The sequence below is a fragment of the Ascaphus truei genome, chromosome 18 (genome assembly GCF_040206685.1).
Source record: "Ascaphus truei isolate aAscTru1 chromosome 18, aAscTru1.hap1, whole genome shotgun sequence".
Lineage (NCBI taxonomy): Eukaryota > Metazoa > Chordata > Amphibia > Anura > Ascaphidae > Ascaphus > Ascaphus truei.
Window position 1 is genome coordinate 31,632,723 of NC_134500.1, and position 22,843 is coordinate 31,655,565.

At 46.4% G+C, this 22,843-nt stretch overlaps 1 protein-coding gene across 2 annotated transcripts in view; it reads right to left on the reverse strand.

The window, feature by feature from the left end:
* Positions 1-7,032: 7,032 nt before the first annotated feature.
* CHRNB4 (cholinergic receptor nicotinic beta 4 subunit) overlaps positions 7,033-22,843 on the reverse strand; it is a 35,004-nt gene continuing 19,193 nt past the window's right edge. For both annotated transcript variants that reach the window (XM_075576046.1, XM_075576045.1), the window contains exons 3-6: positions 13,672-13,716; positions 12,594-12,703; positions 11,056-12,004; positions 7,033-7,403 (exon numbers count right to left, since the gene is read on the reverse strand). In XM_075576046.1, coding sequence (XP_075432161.1) covers positions 7,263-7,403; positions 11,056-12,004; positions 12,594-12,703; positions 13,672-13,716 — 1,245 coding nt within the window. In that variant the 3' untranslated portion in view covers positions 7,033-7,262. The remainder of the gene's footprint in view (positions 7,404-11,055; positions 12,005-12,593; positions 12,704-13,671; positions 13,717-22,843) is intronic.

Genomic DNA, 22,843 nt, shown 5'->3' on the forward strand with positions numbered 1-22,843 from the left:
AAACATATACAGAAACACATCCAGAGACACACAGAGAGACACGGCTACCTCTGCACTTCCTGCATTTCACACGGGGATTCAGGGCAATGTTGATGTGCCCTGGCAGGCATTTCCGATCTCTGTGCACCTCATGGGAAGGAGAGGGGGGTGATCGCAGCCATGTGCTTTTCATGCACATTGTGAATATCCTGGCCAGCATCTGCAGCAGCGCCCCCTAGCTGATTTTTTTTTTAATACATCGATTCTAAAACGCAGACCTATTTTAGCAATGTGAAAATAGGAAAAAAGTGCGTCCTAGAATCGAGGAAATACGGTAGTTAAACTCTTTGGCCAAAGCGTCATAAGCCTGCATACCACGTCATGGTATAACCAATGGGTGATGGAGTTTGAGCTAGCTGGCAATGTGTGTGTTAATCAATTTCTGACTGGTAACCGTTGTATGGAGGTAGGTGGCACCTCCCCCAGAGCTCACTCCTCCTCACCTTATTAACTTGGGCGGTCTTTTCACTTTGCTGCAAGAACATGAAATACTATGGTTCTTTCCCCTCATACAGAGGTAAAGGGAAGGGTGCACAGTGTAGTGTAGGAACTGCATTAATTTGGTTATACCTTGGCGTTGGTATGCAGGCTTATGACGCTTTGGCCAAAGGGTTTAACTAAATAACCAAGTAAATATTATTATTATTGAAGTATTTAACCTTTATACTTATTACCAGTGTTCGACAATCCTATGCATTTGCACACTCGGGCGAGTGGATTTAACATCTGGGCGAGCTCCTATTGGCCCAAGCAGCACACGTTTTTTTAATTTTCCCTGCTCGCGCTGAAATTTTCCCCACTCGCGCTGGAAGAAAAAAAAAAACTCCCCCTACCTGACTGCTGATTGGCGCGCACTCCCAGGCTTTGTGGGCATGCGACCAGGCTCTATATTAACCCGCCCCCAACGAGCAGCCATTCTTTCTGGCCGGAGATCTGTTGGAGAGTAAGTACTCTCTAATCCTCCATCCTGCGGCCCCTCTGCTCCTTCCCTGCCTCCTGCAAGCCAAGGTGTTCCCCCTTACTCCCCGCTTCCCCCCCATTACCCGCGCGGGGCGGGAGATGGTAGTAGGGGTTTTCCCCCCCTTCTCTCCCTGGTCCTGGCTTCCTGCGCGTGGCGGGAGATGGTAGCGAGGGTGTTCCCCCTTTCTCTCCCGGTCCCCGCTTACCCCGGCTTCCCACGCGGAGGTGTTCCCACTTACTTCTCCCCGATACCCGCGCGGGGCGGGAGATGGTAGTGGGGTTGTTCCCCCCTTCTCTCCCTGGTCCCGGCTTCCTGCGCGTGGCGGGAGATGGTAGCGAGGGTGTTCCCCCTTCTCTCCCCGGTCCCCGCTTACCCCGGCTTCCCACGCGGAGGTGTTCCCACTTACTTCTCCCCGATACCCGCGCGGGGCGGGAGATGGTAGTGGGGTTGTTCCCCCCTTCTCTCCCTGGTCCTGGCTTCCTGGAGATGGTAGCGAGGGTGTTCCCCTTTCTCTCCCCGGTCCCCGCTTACCCCGGCTTCCCCGCGCGGAGGTGTTCCCACTTACTTCCCACTTCCCCCCGATCCCCGTGCGGGGCGGGAGATGGTAGCGGGGGTGTTCCCCCTTACTCCCTTGATCTACGCTTCCCCACGGTCCCGTGGCTGCCCATGCAGGGCGGGAGATGGTCGCTGGGGGGGCAAGCGGGGCAGTGGTGGTGGTGCTCGGTCACGCGGCCTTTCCTCTCTTCTTCCCCCTGTCCCGTGTGTGTGCATGGGAGAGTGTGTGTGTGTGCATGGGAGAGAGTGTGTACCCCACCCCCCAATCACCCAATCACGATCAATAATATAAATATATGTATATATATTTAAAAAAAAACTAAAAAAAAAAAAAAAAAAACACCAAAACAAGTATTTTTTTTTTTTTTTTTAAATAAATAAAAACAAAAAAATAGGGGGGTGAGAAATGAGCAGGCTGGTGGGTGCTGGTGGGTCCCACCCAATCACCCCGTCACCCCACCCACCCACCCAATCACCCCCCAGTCTCTCACCCTGTGTCGCTCACCCTCTGTCGCTCACCCTCTCGCCCTGCCTCTCACCCTCTCTCTCTGCTCTCGCCCTCTCTCCGCTGCCTCTCGCCCTCTCTCTCTGCCTCTCGCCCCTCTCTCTCTGCCTCTCGCCCCTCTCTCTCTGCCTCTCGCCCTCTCTTTCTGCCTCTCGCCCTCTCTCTCTGCCTCTCGCCCTCTCTTTCTGCCTCTCGCAGAGGGGGGGGGGGCTCAAGGTTGCATGGTACAGATCTGTTATGGGGGTGAGTGGCCATGGGTCACTCACCCAGTCAGTCAGTCACCCAGTCAAGTCACCCACTCAGTCAAGTCACCCCACCCAGTCAGTCAGTCAGTCACCCACCCAGTCAGTCACTCACCCACCCACCCAGTCAGTCAGTCACCCAGTCAAGTCACCCACCCAGTCAAGTCACCCACCCACCCAGTCACCCAGTCAGTCAGTCACTCACCCACCCAGTCAGTCAGTCACCCAGTCAAGTCACCCCACCCAGTCAAGTCAACCACCCACCCAGTCAGTCCCCCAGTCAGTCCCCCAGTCAGTCAGTCAGTCACCCAGTCAGTCAGTCACTCACCCAGTCAGTCAGTCACTCACCCACCCAGTCAGTCACCCAGTCAGTCAGTCAGTCACTCACCCAATCAGTCAGTCAGTCAGTCACCCAGTCAAGTAACCCACCCAGTCAGTCAGTCTCTCACCCACCCAGTCACCCAGTCAGTCACCCACCCACTCACCCAGTCAAGTCACCCAGTCAAGTCACTCACCCAGTCAAGTCACCCAGTCAAGTCACTCACCCAGTCAAGTCACTCACCCAGTCAAGTCACTCACCCAGTCAAGTCACTCACCCAGTCAAGTCACTCACCCAGTCAATCAGTCACCCAGTCAGTCAGTCACCCACTTACCCAGTCAGTCACCCAGTCAAACAAGTAGTCAGCGGACTACACATAATAATGTATTGAGGTTTTGAAATAAATGAAAACTTGCTTTGTTCCAGATCTGACTAGAAAGCTTCTAACAGGATACCTCGGAATCGCCCCTAACTCAGAAGACGGGTAGGGAACGTCTGCACTTGTGTGTTACTATGCAACAAGGAGTAATTGTAGTAAAGTAAAAATGTTATACAAAAAATAAACTTATGTCAAAAACTAATCTTATTAGTTCTTACTAAGAATTTATTACATTTGCAATGGGGCGGGGCTAGGAGCGAGGCTAGGGGGCGAGTAGATTTTTTGGGTCGGCGAGTAGATTTTTGGGTGATTTGTCGAACACTGCTTATTATCATATATGTTTTGTCAATGGGATGTAGCATTGGGCACTCCTGTCTTTTGTTGTATACATTTGCCACGCCCAGTAGCTCTCCTTTTGACATAAATATATATTCATGATGTGCTGGGTGTGGGAGTTTGAGCGTGCTGGGAATGTGCTTGATTTTTAATTAGAAAGATCACCATCACAAATAAAATTTGTGTGACAAAAGACAAAGAAGTTTCACTTAAAATGCGCGTGCTCGGCACACACCCCCTTGTTTTTACTTATTGTTTGTTGTCTCTTTTGAGCCTCATTTACATTTTTGGTGATTTTAAATAATTACCTTTTGGCTGTATAGTTTTATAATTTGACACAATACCTCTGAACACGCACGGTGTTGCGTATTTCTCTATAAACCCTCGATGCGCTGTGTACATCTGTTATTTTCGTGCATGGTGAGTTCGCCTTAGGTCGTTCCTACACAAGAGTGACTGGGAGTACCTCCACACATCCAGCAGCAAGGGTCTTCTTTTACTTGACAACGCTTGACAGCACGAGCGCGGCATCACTGCTTCCATCAACTCTCTGCATGTTAGTATATCGCACTCCGTTATTATATCTCTCTGCATGTTAGTATATCGCACTCCGTTATTATATCTCTCTGCATGTTAGTATATCGCACTCCGTTATTATATCTCTCTGCATGTTAGTATATCGCACTCCGTTATTATATCTCTCTGCATGTTAGTATATCGCACTCCGTTATTATATCTCTCTGCATGTTAGTATATCGCACTCCGTTATTATATCTCTCTGCATGTTAGTATATCGCACTCCGTTATTATATCTCTCTGCATGTTAGTATATCGCACTCCGTTATTATATCTCTCTGCATGTTAGTATATCGCACTCCGTTATTATATCTCTCTGCATGTTATTATATCGCTCTGCGTGTTATTAAATCGCTCTGCGTGTTATTAAATCGCTCTGCGTGTTATTAAATTGTGTGTTATTATATCTCTCTGCATGTTATTATATCGCTAAGCATCTTATTATATCTCTCTGCGTGTTATTAAATTGTGTGTTATTATATCTCTCTGCATGTTATTATATCGCTGTGCATCTTATTATATCGCTCCGCCTGTTATTATATTTCTCTGCATGTTATTATATCGCTGTGCATCTTATTATATCGCTCCGCCTGTTATTATATCTCTTTGCATGTTATTATATTGCTGTGTGTTATTATATCTCTCTGCGTGTTATTATATTGCTGTGTGTTATTATATCTCTCTGCGTGTTATTATATCTCTGCGTGTTATTAAATCGCTCTGCATGTTATTAAATCGCTCTGCGTGTTATTAAATCGCTCTGCGTGTTATTAAATCGCTCTGCGTGTTATTAAATTGTGTGTTATTATATCTCTCTGCATGTTATTATATCGCTGTGCATCTTATTATATCGCTCCGCCTGTTATTATATCTCTTTGCATGTTATTATATTGCTGTGTGTTATTATATCTCTCTGCGTGTTATTATATTGCTGTGTGTTATTATATCTCTCTGCGTGTTATTATATCTCTCTGCGTGTTATAATATCGCTCTGCGTATTATAATATCGCTCTGCGTGTTATTATATCACTGTGCGTGTTATATCTCTGCATGTTTTTATATCGCTCTGCATGTTATTGTACAGTATCTTTCTGCATGTTATTATATCGCTCTGCGTGTTATTATATTGCTGTGTGTTATTATATCTCTCTGCGTGTTATTATATCTCTCTGCGTGTTATAATATCGCTCTGCGTGTTATAATATCGCTCTGCGTGTTATAATATCGCTCTGCGTGTTATTATATCACTGTGCGTGTTATATCTCTGCATGTTTTTATATCGCTCTGCATGTTATTGTACAGTATCTTTCTGCATGTTATTATATCGCTCTGCGTGTTATTATATCTCTCTGCGTGTTATTATATCTCTCTGCGTGTTATAATATCGCTCTGCGTGTTATTATATCTCTCTGCGTGTTATTATATCGTTCTGCGTGTTATTATATCTCTGCGTGTTATATCGCTCTGCGTGTTATTATATCTCTCTGTGTGTTATTATATCGCTCTGTGTGCTATTATATCTCTCTGCGTGCTATTATATCTCTCTGCGTGTTATTATATTGCTCTGCATGTTATTATATCTTTCTGCGTGTTATTATATCGCTCTGTGTGTTATTATATCTCTGCGGGTTATTATATCTCTCTGCGGGTTATTATATCTCTCTATGTGTTATTATATCTCTCTGCGTGCTATTATATCTCTCTGCGTGCTATTATATCTCTCTGCGTGCTATTATATCTCTCTGCGTGTTATTATATTGCTCTGCATGTTATTATATCTTTCTGCGTGTTATTATATCGCTCTGCATGTTGTTATATCTTTCTGTGTGTTATTATATTGCTCTGCATGTTATTATATCGCTCTGCGTGTTATTATATTGCTCTGCATGTTATTATATCTTTATATCGGTCTGCGTGTTATTATATCGCTCTGCATGTTATTATATCTTTCTGCGTGTTATTATATCTTTCTGCGTGTTATTATATCTTTCTGCGTGTTATTATATCTTTCTGCGTGTTATTATATCTTTCTGTGTGTTATTATATCTTTCTGCATGTTATTATATCTCTCTGTGTTATTATATATCTCTGTGTTATTATATCTCTGCATGTTATTACATCTTTCTGTGTTATATCGCTCTGTGTGTTATTACATCGCTCTGCATTTTATTATAGTGCTCTGTATTGTGTTGCTGGCCTATCCATCAGTAAAAGGTTAAACTCTGTGTCACCCCTATGCTTTTACTGTACCTCAGAGTACGACTGGTGCTGAAGTGAGGGCCTGAGTCCGTATGTCTATGTTAGATACCACACGTGTGTGTAGCAAGTGAGAGAACATAAAACTTGGATATATATATACAGTGTGTGTGTGTGTGTGTGTTTGTGTGTGTTTGTGTTTGTGTGTGTGTGTGTGTGTGTGTGTGTGTGTGATGAGTTAACAATAACCTTGTGACCCTTATGACATAGGATCACCACATACAAGTCACTGTACAAGTCTCCATTCAGTTCACATAAGCGCTGCGCATGTGTATGTGTTATACTCCTCCTAATAGGCCTCCCAAATCCTGGGTGGTCAGGCCTATACTTGAGGTGCCAGTACCCCATTGGCGCTCGTGTGTTATAACTGTGTATAGCCCGCCTGTACTTCGCAAAGGTTTAATTTGGTACCACTTATATCCTATGACCCTCTGATCAGCAGTATCTCCTGTTTCTGTGTCTCTGCGGTGGGCGATCTGGCTCTTCAGGTTGTCCTCCATCCTGTCAGCCACAGCAGTCTCCACGTGGGATGCGTTGCAGGTCCCTCCCGCAGGTGGCTCTTGATCGAGCCTCACTCTTCCAGGCCTGCGCAGATCTGCCCTTCCTGTCATGGCTTCCTCACTTTTAAGGCTCACTCTCCCTCTTCTTCAATAGCCTTTCTACTTATCATAGTCACAGGTCCATTGGAGAGGAACCTGCAAGGGTGCATGTGTTTGCCATAAACAGGGGTTATAGGTGTGCGTGTATCATATTTTCCCTAATTGACTAAGATAAGATAGAACTAAGGTTTATATGAACAGTTAAGTCATACACACTGTTATTAAATGCGTTTAAACACAAGTCTAATTCATGTATCATCTTTTTATTTAATTTTTTTTTTAAGGCATTGCTGTACATTTAGTATAAAAAGCCCAAACATTCCACAGTAAAATATATGCAAAAATCAGTTTATTAGCGGTTTCATAGGTATTACTTTATAAAAATGTGAAATGCCTGCAATCGTTTGGACTACAGCTCACAGATAAAGGGACTGAGGAGACTTTAAGGACTTAACGTTAAACGTTGCTCTTATTTGGAGAGCATTTGTCGGCGCACTAATGGCTCTCGACTGTGATCTGGTTTTGTAACAGTGGCTGCATGAAGAGTCCCACCGTTCCTACCACGCACACAATGATAAATATCCATAGAAATAGCCTGTCCACAACCATGGCAACATATTTCCAGTCTTCAATTATCTGGAAGAGAAGAGGCGAGTTAGTATTTAATGCAGGTGAACATCAGTTTTGTCTTACGTCGGACCACATTAAACTAATGACCATGATATATACATGTTTAATTAGGTGTTCAGCCCTTATTTATTTTTAAAATGTCATTACGGGGTCGAAGCAGGGGGTCTCCGGAGCTGAAGCGTGTTAATTTCAGCTCTGGGGACCCTCTGCTTCCAGAGATATTTACCTCCGTAGGGATTGCCGGTATTTCTGTGGAATTTAAATATCCAGGCCCCGCCTGCCAATAGAAAGCAGCGAGGGATGAAGTCACGGCTTCCTATTGGCTCGCGTGATCTTGAAGCCGCCATTTTGTTAAAACACAAGTTCCATGGCTGCAGAGATACCGGCACCCACTACGGAGGTAAGTACCTCTGGAAGCAGGGGGTCCCTGGAGCTGAAATGAACACTGCTCAGCTCCGGAGACCCCTGCTTCAATCCTGTGATTAAAAAAATTCAACAATATAAATTGCGCATGTTTTTTGTTTTTTTTAACAGATCATAAAGGTATTTTTAAACCATTTTCTTTAAAAAAAGGCGTCTTGGAAATGTTGACAAACATTAGAATTTAAAATGAAGCGTGAACGTTGTTGTCCTTTTGTCTGCTCTGTTTTCTTGTTGGACTCTAGGATAGGAACAAGCAAAACCAACTACTGTAGCTTATTTGTTAAAAAGTGATTTCGAAATACTATCAATACCAATATTAGACCCATTCTATGAATATATACAGTACATAGTGCAGCTTCAAGTGCCATATAGAACTTTTGGGAGGGTGGGCGTATATAAAGATACTCAGGATCATTATACAGTGCATTGTGTTCATTATCAGGCGAGAAGTGTATAGAGCTACTCAGCATCATTATACAGCATGTTCATTATCGGGCTGGAAGTGTATTGAAATACTCTGCATCATTATACAGCGCAGCACGTTCATTATAAGGGGTTAAAAGTGTAGAGAGGTACTCATCATTATTATACAGCACAGAAATCATTTGTATGACAGCTGGAGATGTATAGAGATACTCAGCATTATTATACGGCACAACATGGTTATTGCCAAGAGGTGGAAATGTAAAGCGGCATTAAGCATCAATGTTCATTATCAGGGGGTGGAAGTGTACAGAGATATTGGGTCACTCCCACCAAGAGGATGGCAGGGCCCAGTATCCCAGCCACGGCTTTTGTGGTCAAGTTCAGCAGAGTGAGGAAGGAGTTCTTCCTCCCTCCCCCCCCCCCCGATCCCCACACCCCAGCCCGGCACCGATCCCCCCCAGCCAGCAGCCCCACACCCCAGCCCGACACCGATCCCCCCCAGCCAGCAGCCCCGCACCCCAGCCCGGCACCGATCCCCCCAGCCAGCAGCCCCACACCCCAGCCCGGCACCGATCCCCCCAGCCAGCAGCCCCGCATCCGAGCCCGGCACCGATCCCCCCAACCCGGCACCGATCCCCCCAGCCAGCAGCCCCGCACCCCAGCCCGGCACCGATCCCCCCCAGCCTGGCACCGATCCCCCCAGCATCGATCCCCGCAGGCAGCCCCACGATGCACCAGCAGCTGACACCGGAGGTAGGGGGATAGGGGGCTGTGAGTGTGCTGTGAATGTGTGCTGTGAGTGTGCAGTGTCTGTGAGTGTGTGCAGTGTGCTGTGAGTGTGTGGTGTACAGTGTGCTGTGAGTGTGCTCAGTGTGCTGTGAGTGTGTGCTGTGAGTGTGTGCTGTGTGCAGTGTGTTGTGAGTGTGTGTGCAAAAAAACACATACACTCAATCACAACACACACTCAATCACAACCAACACAGGCACAACACACACTCAATCACAACCAACACAGGCACAACACACACTCAATCACAACCAACACAGGCACAACACACACTCAATCACAACCAACACAGGCACAACACACACTCAATCACAACCAACACAGGCACAACACACACTCAATCACAACCAACACAGGCACACCACACACACTCAATCACACCACACACAGAGACACAACACAAAATCATAAGTCACAGATTTTCACCTGGGGGGGAGGAAGTACTACTGTAAGTCTGCTCCTATCCTGCTGAAAACTGGGACGGGTAACACAGGAGGAGGAGGGGATGTCTGTGTGCAGGGAAGGAAAGCCCCGCCCCCTCTGACACAGACACAGAGAAGCAGCCTCAGCACAGAGCTTCTGGCCGCCCGTGCACAGCTCTGCCCGCCCCCAGGTTTCCCCGCACGCAGCCCACGCCCCCCCTAAATAATCTTGCTCCCCCCCCCCAGTTTGCGCACCACTGCATTAGAGGGCTGTTTGTGGAACGTTGTGCCTGTCCTGTGTTCTTTTAAGAGCGTCATTATGATGCCATTGTTAGCAATAAGCATATGGTAGGTATGAATTTCTGTAGCCCTGCAGAAAATGTGATATATATATATATATATATATATATATATATATATATATATATATATATATATATATATATTCATTCTTTTAAAGGACGCCCCAAAAAATCTACTTTGTCATTTTAAGGATGATTCCATTCCGTTTTATTAGGAATGTGGTCTGGAAAAGTAGTCTTTATAGTGGGTGACCCAGGTTTGCATCGTAGTGACTGCTCCTTGGGACCTGAGGTGAGTCCCTTTTATCTCCCTGTGCCTCACGCAGCAAAATTAGATTGTAAGCTTATCAGGAAACCGACTGCTTATGCCCACAAAATGCTATGTACAAGTATGCACACATTGTCAGCCCTATAAAAGGGGGAAAACAGGTATATAAGGTCAGTGGTGTTCAATCTTTTTTGGTTCCGGATCCCTATAATTATATTGTAGCATTCTGCGAAACCCCAACCCTCTCTAATAGCGCGTCTGAGATCAGATGCATTGTAAAGAACCCCAACCCTCTCTAATAGTATCTGAGATCAGAAGCATTGTAAGGAACCCCGGCCCTCTTTAATAGCGCATCTGAGATCAGATGCATTGTAAGGAACCCCAACCCTCTCTAATAGCGTTTCTGAGATCAGATGCATTGTAAGGAACCCCAACCCTCTCTAATAGCGTTTCTGAGATCAGATGCATTGTAAATTATTCTGTATTTGGTATAATTTTCAAATGACCTGAAAAGGCAGTGAACCCTTTAATGAAAAAAACACTGTATTAGGTTATACAAAAATAAAAATTTTATCTGGAAACATGGCACTATTATTGCAATATATAAGTGCACATCTGGACGATTTTTCAACATCCACCAACCTTGCAAACGGTGATCAAAAAACGTTATATTTGCAGAAACAAATATCGCAAACTACTATATTACTGGTCAATTAAAATTCACCAATGAGTCGTGCACATTTTTAGATTATTGGGGAACTCAAAATTTTGCAATGGCTTTTGTAACATCAAAAAATACTGCAAAATGTCACATTTTCCTAACTAAAAAGGTCTTGCAAAATTTTCACAAACTTTCTCAAAGCCAATCAGGGCACATTTAGTGATTGGAGGGACTGCTTTTTAATACTTTCCATAGTTTCAATTTATGATGATTATTTGTCTATACTACAAAATACTGAAAGTACAAGCATTATAACACCTAATAAAATATTAAACTACAAATGTAATTATAAGAAAGAGCGTGTCTTACACTTTGATCTTCATCATCACTTTTCATGTGATCTGCTATGAAGCTCACACCTTCCATGGCTTCTTGAACACCCGGAGATAACTTTCTGGAGGACCTATGTCGAAATTCCTGGTTTCTGAGATGTTCAGGCTTATCACTGATTTTTGCATCGTATTGTTTCGAAGTAGATGCGCTTACTAAGTTGTTGGAGTTTCTGACCGATTGAAGCTGCATGTTCCTTCTGCGGATGTGTAGTTTTTGACTGACTGAGTTATATTCTGGACGCTTCATAAACAGGAACACTGGAAGTCTCACTAGAAAACAGTTCTTGACCCATAGTGGCATTGTGTGAGTGCTAGGGGACCTGTGATGGACATTAAGAACGCAGACGCTGGTGACAATGGAAAATGTCACCAACACCATAGTGAACATTAGGTACTTCCCAATAAGTGGAACATCTAGAGAGGTTGGTGGGACAATTTTGGAAATCAAGAGCAAAAACACGGTCAATGCAAGAAGAACCGATATACACAAGGTCATCTTCTGTCCACAGTCCGATGGAAGGTAGAACACCAAGATAGCCAATGACGTTATCAGAATACAAGGAATAATTAGATTAATGGTGTAGAAAAGAGGCTTCCTCTTGATAATAAAATCATAAGTTATGTCAACATAGGTTCGATCCAGTGGGTTAACTCTTCTTCTTCCTGGGAGGTCTATGATGTCCCATTCTCCACTTGGTGTGAAGTCGTCCATACTGGCCCAACCTGTCTTAAGTACAAGGTCAATTTCCGTGTAGTCATAAGTCCAGGAACGAAACTTCATTGTGCAGTTCTGTTGGTCAAAGGGGAAGTGTTTCACCTCTATCTTGCACGCACTCTTGTAGATGGCTGGAGGTAGCCAAGCAATGCTGCCATTGTTCTGCACTATTGCGTTGGTGAACAAAGAGACCTCGTATGTACCATCGGCACTGACAGGATGAACAAGACTCATTAACGAGGATGTTAGAAAGTACAATGAAATAGCAAAAATAACCACAAAAATATAGAAATTTATGGTATTCACCCAACTAATCTGCCCATTGCCCCATGCTACAAAGTGATACGCCCCTACTAAAAATAATGTAACAATATATTATGTGTAATATTAGTAGTAGTAGTATTCATATTATTAGTAATATGCTGTGAATCAGTCTTCTCTATGCAGGAGAATTGTTTGGTCCCATTGATTTAAATATAGCTTAATTCTTCTCCAGCACTGGGAAGCAGTATCACAGCATACACAATATTGGGGAAAGATAGCTATGTATGGGGGTAGAGATAGCTGTGTATGGTGGCAGAGATAGCTATCTCTACCCCCATACACAGATATCTCTACCCCCATACACAGCTACGTATGGGGGTAAATATAGCTATGTATGGGGGTAGAGATGGCTACGTATAGGGATAGAGATAGATACGTATAGGGGGTAGAGATAACTATGTATTGGTGGGGCTGGGATCCCGTGGCATCCCCCAGCAGAAACATAATACACCAGTATAAACATATATATTCCATACTTATTATAAAGCACAATATCCGGGAGCCAGATCTGCTGAGAAGGGATACGCAGCTTCCTTATCCCATCGTATTCAGCGGGATCCCAGGTCAGCCGGTAATCAGCCCACTCCTGCAGGTGTAAAGGAAGAACAACAACCATGAATTCAGGGATTTCTCTAAAGCCGGTGTCTCAAAATCAGTCCTCAAGGGCCACAAACAGGCCAGCTTTTTTGGATATCCCTGCTTCAGCACAGGTGGTTCAATCAGTGGCTCAATCAAATACTGGGCCACAGATTGAGCCACCTGTTCTGAAGCTGGGACTGATTGAGTCACCTGTGCTGAAGCTGAGACAGATTGAGCCACCTGTGCTAAAGCAGGGATATCCTTAAAACCTGGCCAGTTGGTGGTCCTTGAGGACTGACTTTGGGACCCCTGCTGTAAATCCACGTGCTGCATCTTCATATAAAGCACACACATGTCCACCTTATCTCTTTCATTCTTACTTTGTTTCATATCTCTACGTTTCATATTTGCCATTTTTCTTAATAGTATTATAACCTTTGTTCGCAGGGGAATTTGCTCACCAGAGGTATTTGTATTTGCTGCTCAGTGGAGGGATTTTATCACCTCTTTTACCCATGTGGAAGAAACAAAACTTCACTCTTGTTTTAGGGTAACGGTCTACAAGAGACTTTTATTATTATTATTGCGCAGCTACAGATAAGCATACTGTAACTTATTTTGGGTTTGGTTGTAGCCACATACCAGCTTCCCACTGGCAAAGCCAGCAACCATCCTCACTCTGATGAAACCTGCACTTCTTTAACCCAGGCTGTGCAACAATGAGGCAGACATAACCTTATAGTGCTCTATGTTAAGACGCATAAGAAGCAAAATGTGACATCATTTGCATGTCATTTCCCAGAATCCCTGGCTGCAGTGGAAGCACTACAGTATATGCTAAGAGGTAATGGGAAAAGGCAGAATGTCAGACCTGTCTGAGACATGGGACTGTGCTCACAACGTGGGGTTTTATTTGCTGTATAACCTTTGTTTTAATTCCAGACAAACAGAATGAAAAAAACAACAAATACTTGCCTGTTTCAGCCACACATTCGTTGTCATAATTTGCTCACGTTCGTTCTATTAAATAAAATAAAAAAATATATAAATGTAATCACTTTGCTATTAATGGCCACTTCAAAGATCAGCAGAAATCCCTCTTACTACTGAAGCATATATTGGTTTAACTGTTGTAATGCTGCTATCTTTCCCCTTGAGCAGCTGCAGTTTTTTTGCTGTTGCTAAAAATCATTGTTTTCTTAATCTCTAGTGATTAAGGTTACCATGGTAACCACAGTCTGCATGTGGCTCTGGGCAGACCTCCATATTAACCTTCGGGACGCTTCATATATGAAAAATAAAGCAGCCCCTGAAAGCGTCATGACGTCGCTGCGTCACATCAGCGTGTTGCCATGTGATGTCGTGTCGCCAGGACGATACAGAATCATTATGGAGGAGGGCTGCAGTGTTACTGAGGCCCCGCTCTCTCCCCAGCATGGGGCATTTGTAACCACTTGGGGGGGTCATCAAGAGTCCAGAGGAAGGGTCCTGACTCCCTTTGGGCCCCCCTGAGCTGGGGCCCCCGGGAGGTGTCTGGACCTCCCGAGCGGTACTTACACCACTCTCTGAAAGGGCCGAAATCTTTTATAATATATATGCAAATAATAGTAATTGACATAAATGTAAATATGAATAAAAAAAACAGTTGGAGTGCTGCTTTTAATATGTCATCAATAAATCTTACTCTTTAGAAAGATGAAATCACTTTTAAAGTATTATTGAACTTCTTTGTTTCCTGTAAAAAATAATGTGTTTGATTTATTACTTGACGCAAATCTTATTTACAAATTATGTTTCTTCCCCTTTATCTCTTTAGCAAATGTTGACCGCATACGTGACATGAAACACAAAAAACCCGATGGATGAAAGATCTCTGTATATAGAACAGAGACCAAAGAGATTAAAACATCCTGATGCATTTGTTCATTTTCAAGACATTAAGGATCTATTTCAATTAACCCCAAAGCTGCGATTGACCAAGAAGTTTCATTAAGCCTCTGAACGCTTTAAAATATTACTTATATTTGCCTGATTTTACGAATGAACCATGCCACTGCCACTGCCACTGCCACTGACATTCATATACTTTGCTCATAAGAGGGACTGACCTTTTAACGTCCCACCTTACTTTGCAAAATATTGTATACAAATAAAGACAAAAAGCCCCAGTGCTACATCCAAAATGGCAAATTATATAGTTAAATACTTATCTGTTTTTCTTCTCAGAAGTGATGGTCATTTAGTTTAATTCTTTGGCCAATTCAACAAGCTGTCTATTGACACATTTCTCCCTATACAGTATATGGTGTGGTGGGTTTGGGGTCTGAGCTTGTAGGGATAGGGTGTGGTTGTAAATGTCAGCTGGTAACAATTGTTTGGTGGTTTGTGACGCCTCTTCCCTGGTTTCAAGCTCACCCATCCTACCTTTTTAAATAGCAGGTCTTGTTATGCACCTGTGAATGAGCAGTCAATGGCAACATTCCTCTCTCCACAGAGAGGTGAAGAGAACGTGTTAGGATCTTCAAACAGGGCACAGCGGGACATGGTTGCAGGCTTATAATGCTTTGGTCAAAGAGTTTGGGGCCTATGCAGAGAGCAGCGAATTTTCGAAATTCGCCATTTTTTGGAGATAATCGCGCAGAAAACAGCAGAAAATGGAGATTTCCGAAAAACGCGCCAATTTTTCTTTTCTATTTGTAAAACTCGCCTCGCGGCTGGCGAGAACCGCAATCTCGCCAGTTTAAAAAATATCCGTATGCAGAGAGGCGCGAACGGCATCTAGCGGCTGTTCGCGCCAATAAAATGGCGCGATTGTCTCCGTTTGCCTCGCCAAAAAAAACTGCCGCTCGCGGCCATTGCAAAGGGAAAAAAAAGGCGCGAATTTGTTTTAACACATTTCTGAAGCGCGCATCTCGCCAATTTAAACTCGCCACACGCATCCATGTTAAACATAGCAGAATTCGCACTTTTCTGCATATGGAGATTAAAACTCTCCAAAAAAGCTACTTTTTAATAAATTCGCCAATTTTAAAATTCGCTGCTCTCTGCATAGGCCCCTTTAAGTAAATGACCCCTTACTAATGAGAAGATAAACATATACGTATTTAACTATATAATTTGTCATATTTGATGTAGTATTATTTATTTATTTTTTGTCTTTTGTGGTATATATTAGGTTACAATCCCTTTGACAAATATATATGGTGTGGTTCGTAAAATATTGAACTAAATCCCTATGCTTAATGCAAATATATTTTGGTATTTCTTTGGCACCCCGTCAACTCCCCCCTAACTGCTCCACTCTGCCCTTTTGGAGTCCATGCAGCATTCTTACCTTAACCCTAATATCACCCCTCAACTAACCTTTAAAGAAATCAGCATGACCTGTATATTCCAATGAACTTGCTCTTGTGTTTTAAAACTATATCCCAAACTACAAAACAAACATCCCCAAAGTCTTACAGAAACTGGCGTATGTAACTAGCTAGGACAAAGCCTTTCAGCGCCTCCTCACTAGACCAGTGTGCTCCTCCTATACGCCTACACTCGCAGTGCCCCAGCCGCTGATACTGGCTAAACACGCTGGCACCAATTCTATGCCCAGGCGGAGGACGTCCCACTTCCAAGCAGATTACCATTACTAATAAACAGGCATAGATCCACGCAACGCCCCCCCTCCTTACTGTCTTTGACACCCTTCCTTGGACCTTCCTCTATGCCATGCTCTACTACACAGCAATATTTTGCTGATTATTTCAAGGTAAAGGTAGAAGCTATCCACAGAGAAATCCTCTCTGTCCCTTCAACACCTCTCCTTCCTAACCTATCTCCTTCTAGCTTTGACTCATTTACTCCAGTTTACAGAGGTGTCTCCTCTGCCCTTCTTCTCAACCACCACGTTTTGACCAAATTCCCTCGCATCTCTTTAAATCTCTCGCTTCTACCCTGGTCCCCAACTCATCTCTTTGCTTTGGAATTTTTCCTTCTCTTTTTAAGCGTGCCATTGTTTGACCTACCCGTATACAGTAAGTAACACTCTTGACCCTACTTCCCCTTCCAATGATTACCCTGTCTTTCTCTTACCTTTTGCCTCTAAACGTCTGGAACAAATTGTGACGGTAGGGGGTAACCAGGCTATACAATAAAAGTTAATTCCATCTGGTTACCACTGAAACCGTGGGGTCCCCGGCAGCCACATAACACCATAAGCCAGGGACCAGGTACATAACATGCAAAAGTTAAAGTGTCCCCTGCTTTTCCACTTTTCATGTTCTATGATACTTTCTATGTGTAAGTTTTAGGTGGGATATTATAACATGTATTCAAATATGTTTTATAATGTTTGGTGCATTTACTATAAATGTCCATTCAGTCAGCCCAGGCATCCATATAGGTGTATAACATCGTAGTTCAAAGAGGAGACGGGATGCTGTCGAGGTGCTAAGTGGAAGGGGCAGGGCGGAGTACTGGGTCCTGAGAACAGAGACACCCTGCGGGGAGGACCCTCTGGTTTGACAGACTCAGTGGAGCCTGCCCAGTAGGTGGCAATGGGTTAACTGGGGGAAGCGGCAGAATGTCGGCAAATTTCCCATTGGTCAATTCATATGTCCTGCCCACAGGAGATACCGGCACCCCACCCTGGAGCCTTTACCTCGGGAAGCAAAGAAAGTAAAGGGGTTCAGCTCCAGGGACGGAGGGAGGAGAGCGGCGTATAGGGGGAGAGTAAGGAGAACAGTGTAATGGGGGAGAGTAAGGAGAACGGCATAACGTGGTGAAAGAGAACGGTGTAACGGGGGGAAGTAAGGAGAACGGCATAACGGGGGGAAGAGAACGGTGTAATGGAGGAAAGGAAGGAGAACGGCGTAACGGGGGGAAGTAAGGAGAATGGTGTAACGGGGGGAGGAAGGAGAACAGCGTAACACGGGGAGGAAGGAGAACGGCGTAATGGGGAGAGTTAGGAGAACGGTGTAACGGAGAGAGTAAGGAGAATGGCGTAATGGGGAGAGTAAGGAGAACGGTGTAACACGGGGAGGATGGAGATCGGTGTAACGGGGGAGAGTAAGGAGAACGTTGTAACGGGGGAGGATGGAGAACAGTGTAACGGGGGAGAGTAAGGAGAACGTTGCAACAGGGGGGAGGATGGAGAACAGTGTAACGGGGAACAGTAAGGAGAACGGCATAACGGGGAACAGTAAGGAGAACAGCATAACACAGGGAGGATGGAGATCGGTGTAACGGGGAAGAGTAAGGAGAACGGTGTAACGGTGGAGGAACGAGAACGGTGTAATGGGGGAGAGTAAAGAGAACGTTGTAACGGGGGAGGAAGGAGAACGGTATTACGGGGGGAGTAAGGAGAATGGCATAATGGGGGGAAGAGAACGGTGTAACGGGGGGGAGTAAGGAGAATGGCATAACGGGGAGGAAGAGAACAGTGAAATGGGGAGAGTAAGGAGAACGGTGTAACGGGGGAGAGTAAGGAGAACGGCGTAACAGAGATTAAGGAGAACGGTGTAACGGGGGAGATTAAGGAGAACAGTGTAACGGAGAGTAAGGAGAACGGTGAAGCGGGGAGAGTAAGGAGAACGGTGTAACAGGGGAGAGTAAGGAGAACGGTGTAACGGGGGAGAGTAAGGAGAACGGCGTAACAGGGGAGAGTAAGGAGAACGGTGTAACGGGGGAGAGTAAGGAGAATGGTGTAACACGGGGAGGAAGGAGATCGGTGTAATGGGGGAGGTTAAGGAGAACGGCGTAATGGGGGAGAGTAAGGAGAATGGTGTAATGGGGGAGAGTAAGGAGAACGGCGTAACAGAGGAGAGTAAGGAGAACGGTGTAACAGGAGAGTAAGGAGAACGGTGTAACGGGGGAGAGTAAGGAGAACGGCGTAACGGGGGAGAGTAAGGAGAACGGCGTAACGGGGAGAGTAAGGAGAACGGCGTAACGGGGGAGAGTAAGGAGAATGGTGTAACACGGGGAGGAAGGAGATCGGTGTAATGGGGGAGGTTAAGGAGAACGGCGTAATGGGGGAGAGTAAGGATAATGGTGTAACGGGAGAGTAAGGAGAACGGTGTAACGGGGGAGAGTAAGGAGAACGGCGTAACGGGGGAGAGTAAGGAGAACGGCGTAACAGGGGAGAGTAAGGAGAACGGTGTAACGGGAGAGTAAGGAGAACGGTGTAACGGGGGAGAGTAAGGAGAACGGCGTAACGGGGGAGAGTAAGGAGAACGGCGTAACGGGGAGAGTAAGGAGAACGGCGTAACGGGGAGAGTAAGGAGAACGGCGTAACATGGGGAGGATGGAGATCGGTGTAACGGAGAGAGTAAAGTGACCGGTGTAATGGGGGGAGTAAGGACGTAATGGGGGGAGAACGACGTAACACGCGGAGGAAGGAGATCGGTGTAACGGGGAGGAGGAAGAAGAACGGTGTAACAGAGATTAAGGAGAACGGTGTAACGGGGGAGATTAAGGAGAACAGTGTAACGATGTAACGGAGAGTAAGGAGAACGGTGTAACGGGGGAGAGTAAGGAGAATGGTGTAACACGGGGAGGAAGGAGATCGGTGTAATGGGGGAGGTTAAGGAGAACGGCGTAATGGGGGAGAGTAAGGAGAATGGTGTAATGGGGGAGAGTAAGGAGAACGGCGTAACAGGGGAGAGTAAGGAGAACGGTGTAACGGGAGAGTAAGGAGAACGGTGTAACGGGGGAGAGTAAGGAGAACGGCGTAACGGGGGAGAGTAAGGAGAACGGCGTAACGGGGGAGAGTAAGGAGAACGGCATAACGGGGAGAGTAAGGAGAACGGCGTAACGGGGGAGAGTAAGGAGAATGGTGTAACACGGGGAGGAAGGAGATCGGTGTAATGGGGGAGGTTAAGGAGAACGGCGTAACGGGGGAGAGTAAGGAGAACGGCGTAACAGGGGAGAGTAAGGAGAACGGTGTAACGGGAGAGTAAGGAGAACGGTGTAACGGGGGAGAGTAAGGAGAACGGCGTAACGGGGGAGAGTAAGGAGAACGGCGTAACGGGGGAGAGTAAGGAGAACGGCGTAACGGGGAGAGTAAGGAGAACGGCGTAACATGGGGAGGATGGAGATCGGTGTAACGGAGAGAGTAAAGTGACCGGTGTAATGGGGGGAGTAAGGAGAACGGAGTAACGGGGAGAGTAAGGAGAATGGTGTAACACGGGTAGGAAGGAGAACGGCGTAATGGGGAGAGTTAGGAGAATGGGTGTAACGGAGAGAGTAAGGTGAATCGTGTAACGTGGGGAGGACAGAGAACAGCTTAACACGGGGACGAAGGAGATCAATGTAACAGGGGAGAGGAAGGAAAACGGTGTAACGGGAAGAGTAAAGAGAACGGCGTAACGAGGGAGGAAGGAGAACAGTGTAACGGGGAGAGTAATGAGAACGGCGTAACAAGGGGAGGAAGGAGAACAGTGTAACAGGGAGAGTAATGAGAACGGCGTAATGGGGAGAGTAAGGAGAATGGGTATAACGGAGCGCGTAAGGAGAATGGTGTAACGGGGGAGGACAGAGGACGGCATAACGGGGAGGAAGGAGAGCGGTTTAACGGGGGAGATTAAGGAGAACAGTGTAACAGGGAGATTAAGGAGAACGGCGTAACGGGGGAGAGTAAGGAGAACGGCGTAACACGGGGAGGAAGGAGATCGGTGTAACGGGGAGGAGGAAGAATAACTGTGTAACAGGGACAGTAACGAGAACGGCGTAACACGCGGAGGAAGGAGAACGGCGTAACGGGGAGTAAGGAGAATGGTGTAACGGGGATGACGGCGTAACACGGGGAGGAAGGAGAACGGCGTAACGGGGAGGAAGGAGAATGGTGTAACGGGGATGACGGCGTAACACGGGGAGGAAGGAGAACGGCGTAACGGGGAGGAAGGAGAACGGCGTAATGGGGGAGAGTAAGGAGAATGGTGTAATGGGGGAGAGTAAGGAGAACGGCGTAACAGGGAAGAGTAAGGAGAACGGTGTAACGGGAGAGTAAGGAGAACGGTGTAACGGGGGAGAGTAAGGAGAACGGCGTAACGGGGGAGAGTAAGGAGAACGGCGTAACGGGGAGAGTAAGGAGAACGGCGTAACATGGGGAGGATGGAGATCGGTGTAACGGAGAGAGTAAAGTGACCGGTGTAATGGGGGGAGTAAGGAGAACGGAGTAACGGGGAGAGTAAGGAGAATGGTGTAACACGGGTAGGAAGGAGAACGGCGTAATGGGGAGAGTTAGGAGAATGGGTGTAACGGAGAGAGTAAGGTGAATCGTGTAACGTGGGGAGGACAGAGAACAGCTTAACACGGGGAGGAAGGAGAACAGTGTAACGGGGAGAGTAATGAGAACGGCGTAACACGGGGAGGAAGGAGAACAGTGTAACAGGGAGAGTAATGAGAACGGCGTAATGGGGAGAGTAAGGAGAATGGGTATAACGGAGCGCGTAAGGAGAATGGTGTAACGGGGGAGGACAGAGGACGGCGTAACGGGGAGGAAGGAGAGCGGTTTAACGGGGGAGATTAAGGAGAACAGTGTAACAGGGAGATTAAGGAGAACGGCGTAACGGGGGAGAGTAAGGAGAACGGCGTAACATGGGGAGGAAGGAGATCGGTGTAACGGGGAGGAGGAAGAAGAACGGTGTAACAGAGATTAAGGAGAACGGTGTAACGGGGGAGATTAAGGAGAACAGTGTAACGGAGAGTAAGGAGAACGGTGAAGCGGGGAGAGTAAGGAGAACGGTGTAACAGGGGAGAGTAAGGAGAACGGTGTAACGGGGGAGAGTAAGGAGAACGGCGTAACAGGGGAGAGTAAGGAGAACGGTGTAATGGGGGAGAGTAAGGAGAATGGTGTAACACGGGGAGGAAGGAGATCGGTGTAATGGGGGAGGTTAAGGAGAACGGCGTAATGGGGGAGAGTAAGGAGAATGGTGTAATGGGGGAGAGTAAGGAGAACGGCGTAACAGGGGAGAGTAAGGAGAACGGTGTAACGGGAGAGTAAGGAGAACGGTGTAACGGGGGAGAGTAAGGAGAACGGCGTAACGGGGGAGAGTAAGGAGAACGGCGTAACGGGGGAGAGTAAGGAGAACGGCGTAACGGGGAGAGTAAGGAGAACGGCGTAACATGGGGAGGATGGAGATCGGTGTAACGGAGAGAGTAAAGTGACCGGTGTAATGGGGGGAGTAAGGAGAACAGAGTAACGGGGAGAGTAAGGAGAATGGTGTAACACGGGTAGGAAGGAGAACGGCGTAATGGGGAGAGTTAGGAGAATGGGTGTAACGGAGAGAGTAAGGTGAATCGTGTAACGTGGGGAGGACAGAGAACAGCTTAACACGGGGAGGAAGGAGATCAATGTAACAGGGGAGAGGAAGGAAAACGGTGTAACGGGAAGAGTAAAGAGAACGGCGTAACGAGGGAGGAAGGAGAACAGTGTAACGGGGAGAGTAATGAGAACGGCGTAACAAGGGGAGGAAGGAGAACAGTGTAACAGGGAGAGTAATGAGAACGGCGTAATGGGGAGAGTAAGGAGAATGGGTATAACGGAGCACGTAAGGAGAATGGTGTAACGGGGGAGGACAGAGGACGGCATAACGGGGAGGAAGGAGAGCGGTTTAACGGGGGAGATTAAGGAGAACAGTGTAACAGGGAGATTAAGGAGAACGGCGTAACGGGGGAGAGTAAGGAGAACGGCGTAACACGGGGAGGAAGGAGATCGGTGTAACGGGGAGGAGGAAGAATAACTGTGTAACAGGGACAGTAACGAGAACGGCGTAACACGCGGAGGAAGGAGAACGGCGTAACGGGGAGTAAGGAGAATGGTGTAACGGGGATGACGGCGTAACACGGGGAGGAAGGAGAACGGCGTAACGGGGAGGAAGGAGAATGGTGTAACGGGGATGACGGCGTAACACGGGGAGGAAGGAGAACGGCGTAACGGGGAGGAAGGAGAACGGCGTAATGGGGGAGAGTAAGGAGAATGGTGTAATGGGGGAGAGTAAGGAGAACGGCGTAACAGGGAAGAGTAAGGAGAACGGTGTAACGGGAGAGTAAGGAGAACGGTGTAACGGGGGAGAGTAAGGAGAACGGCGTAACGGGGGAGAGTAAGGAGAACGGCGTAACGGGGAGAGTAAGGAGAACGGCGTAACATGGGGAGGAT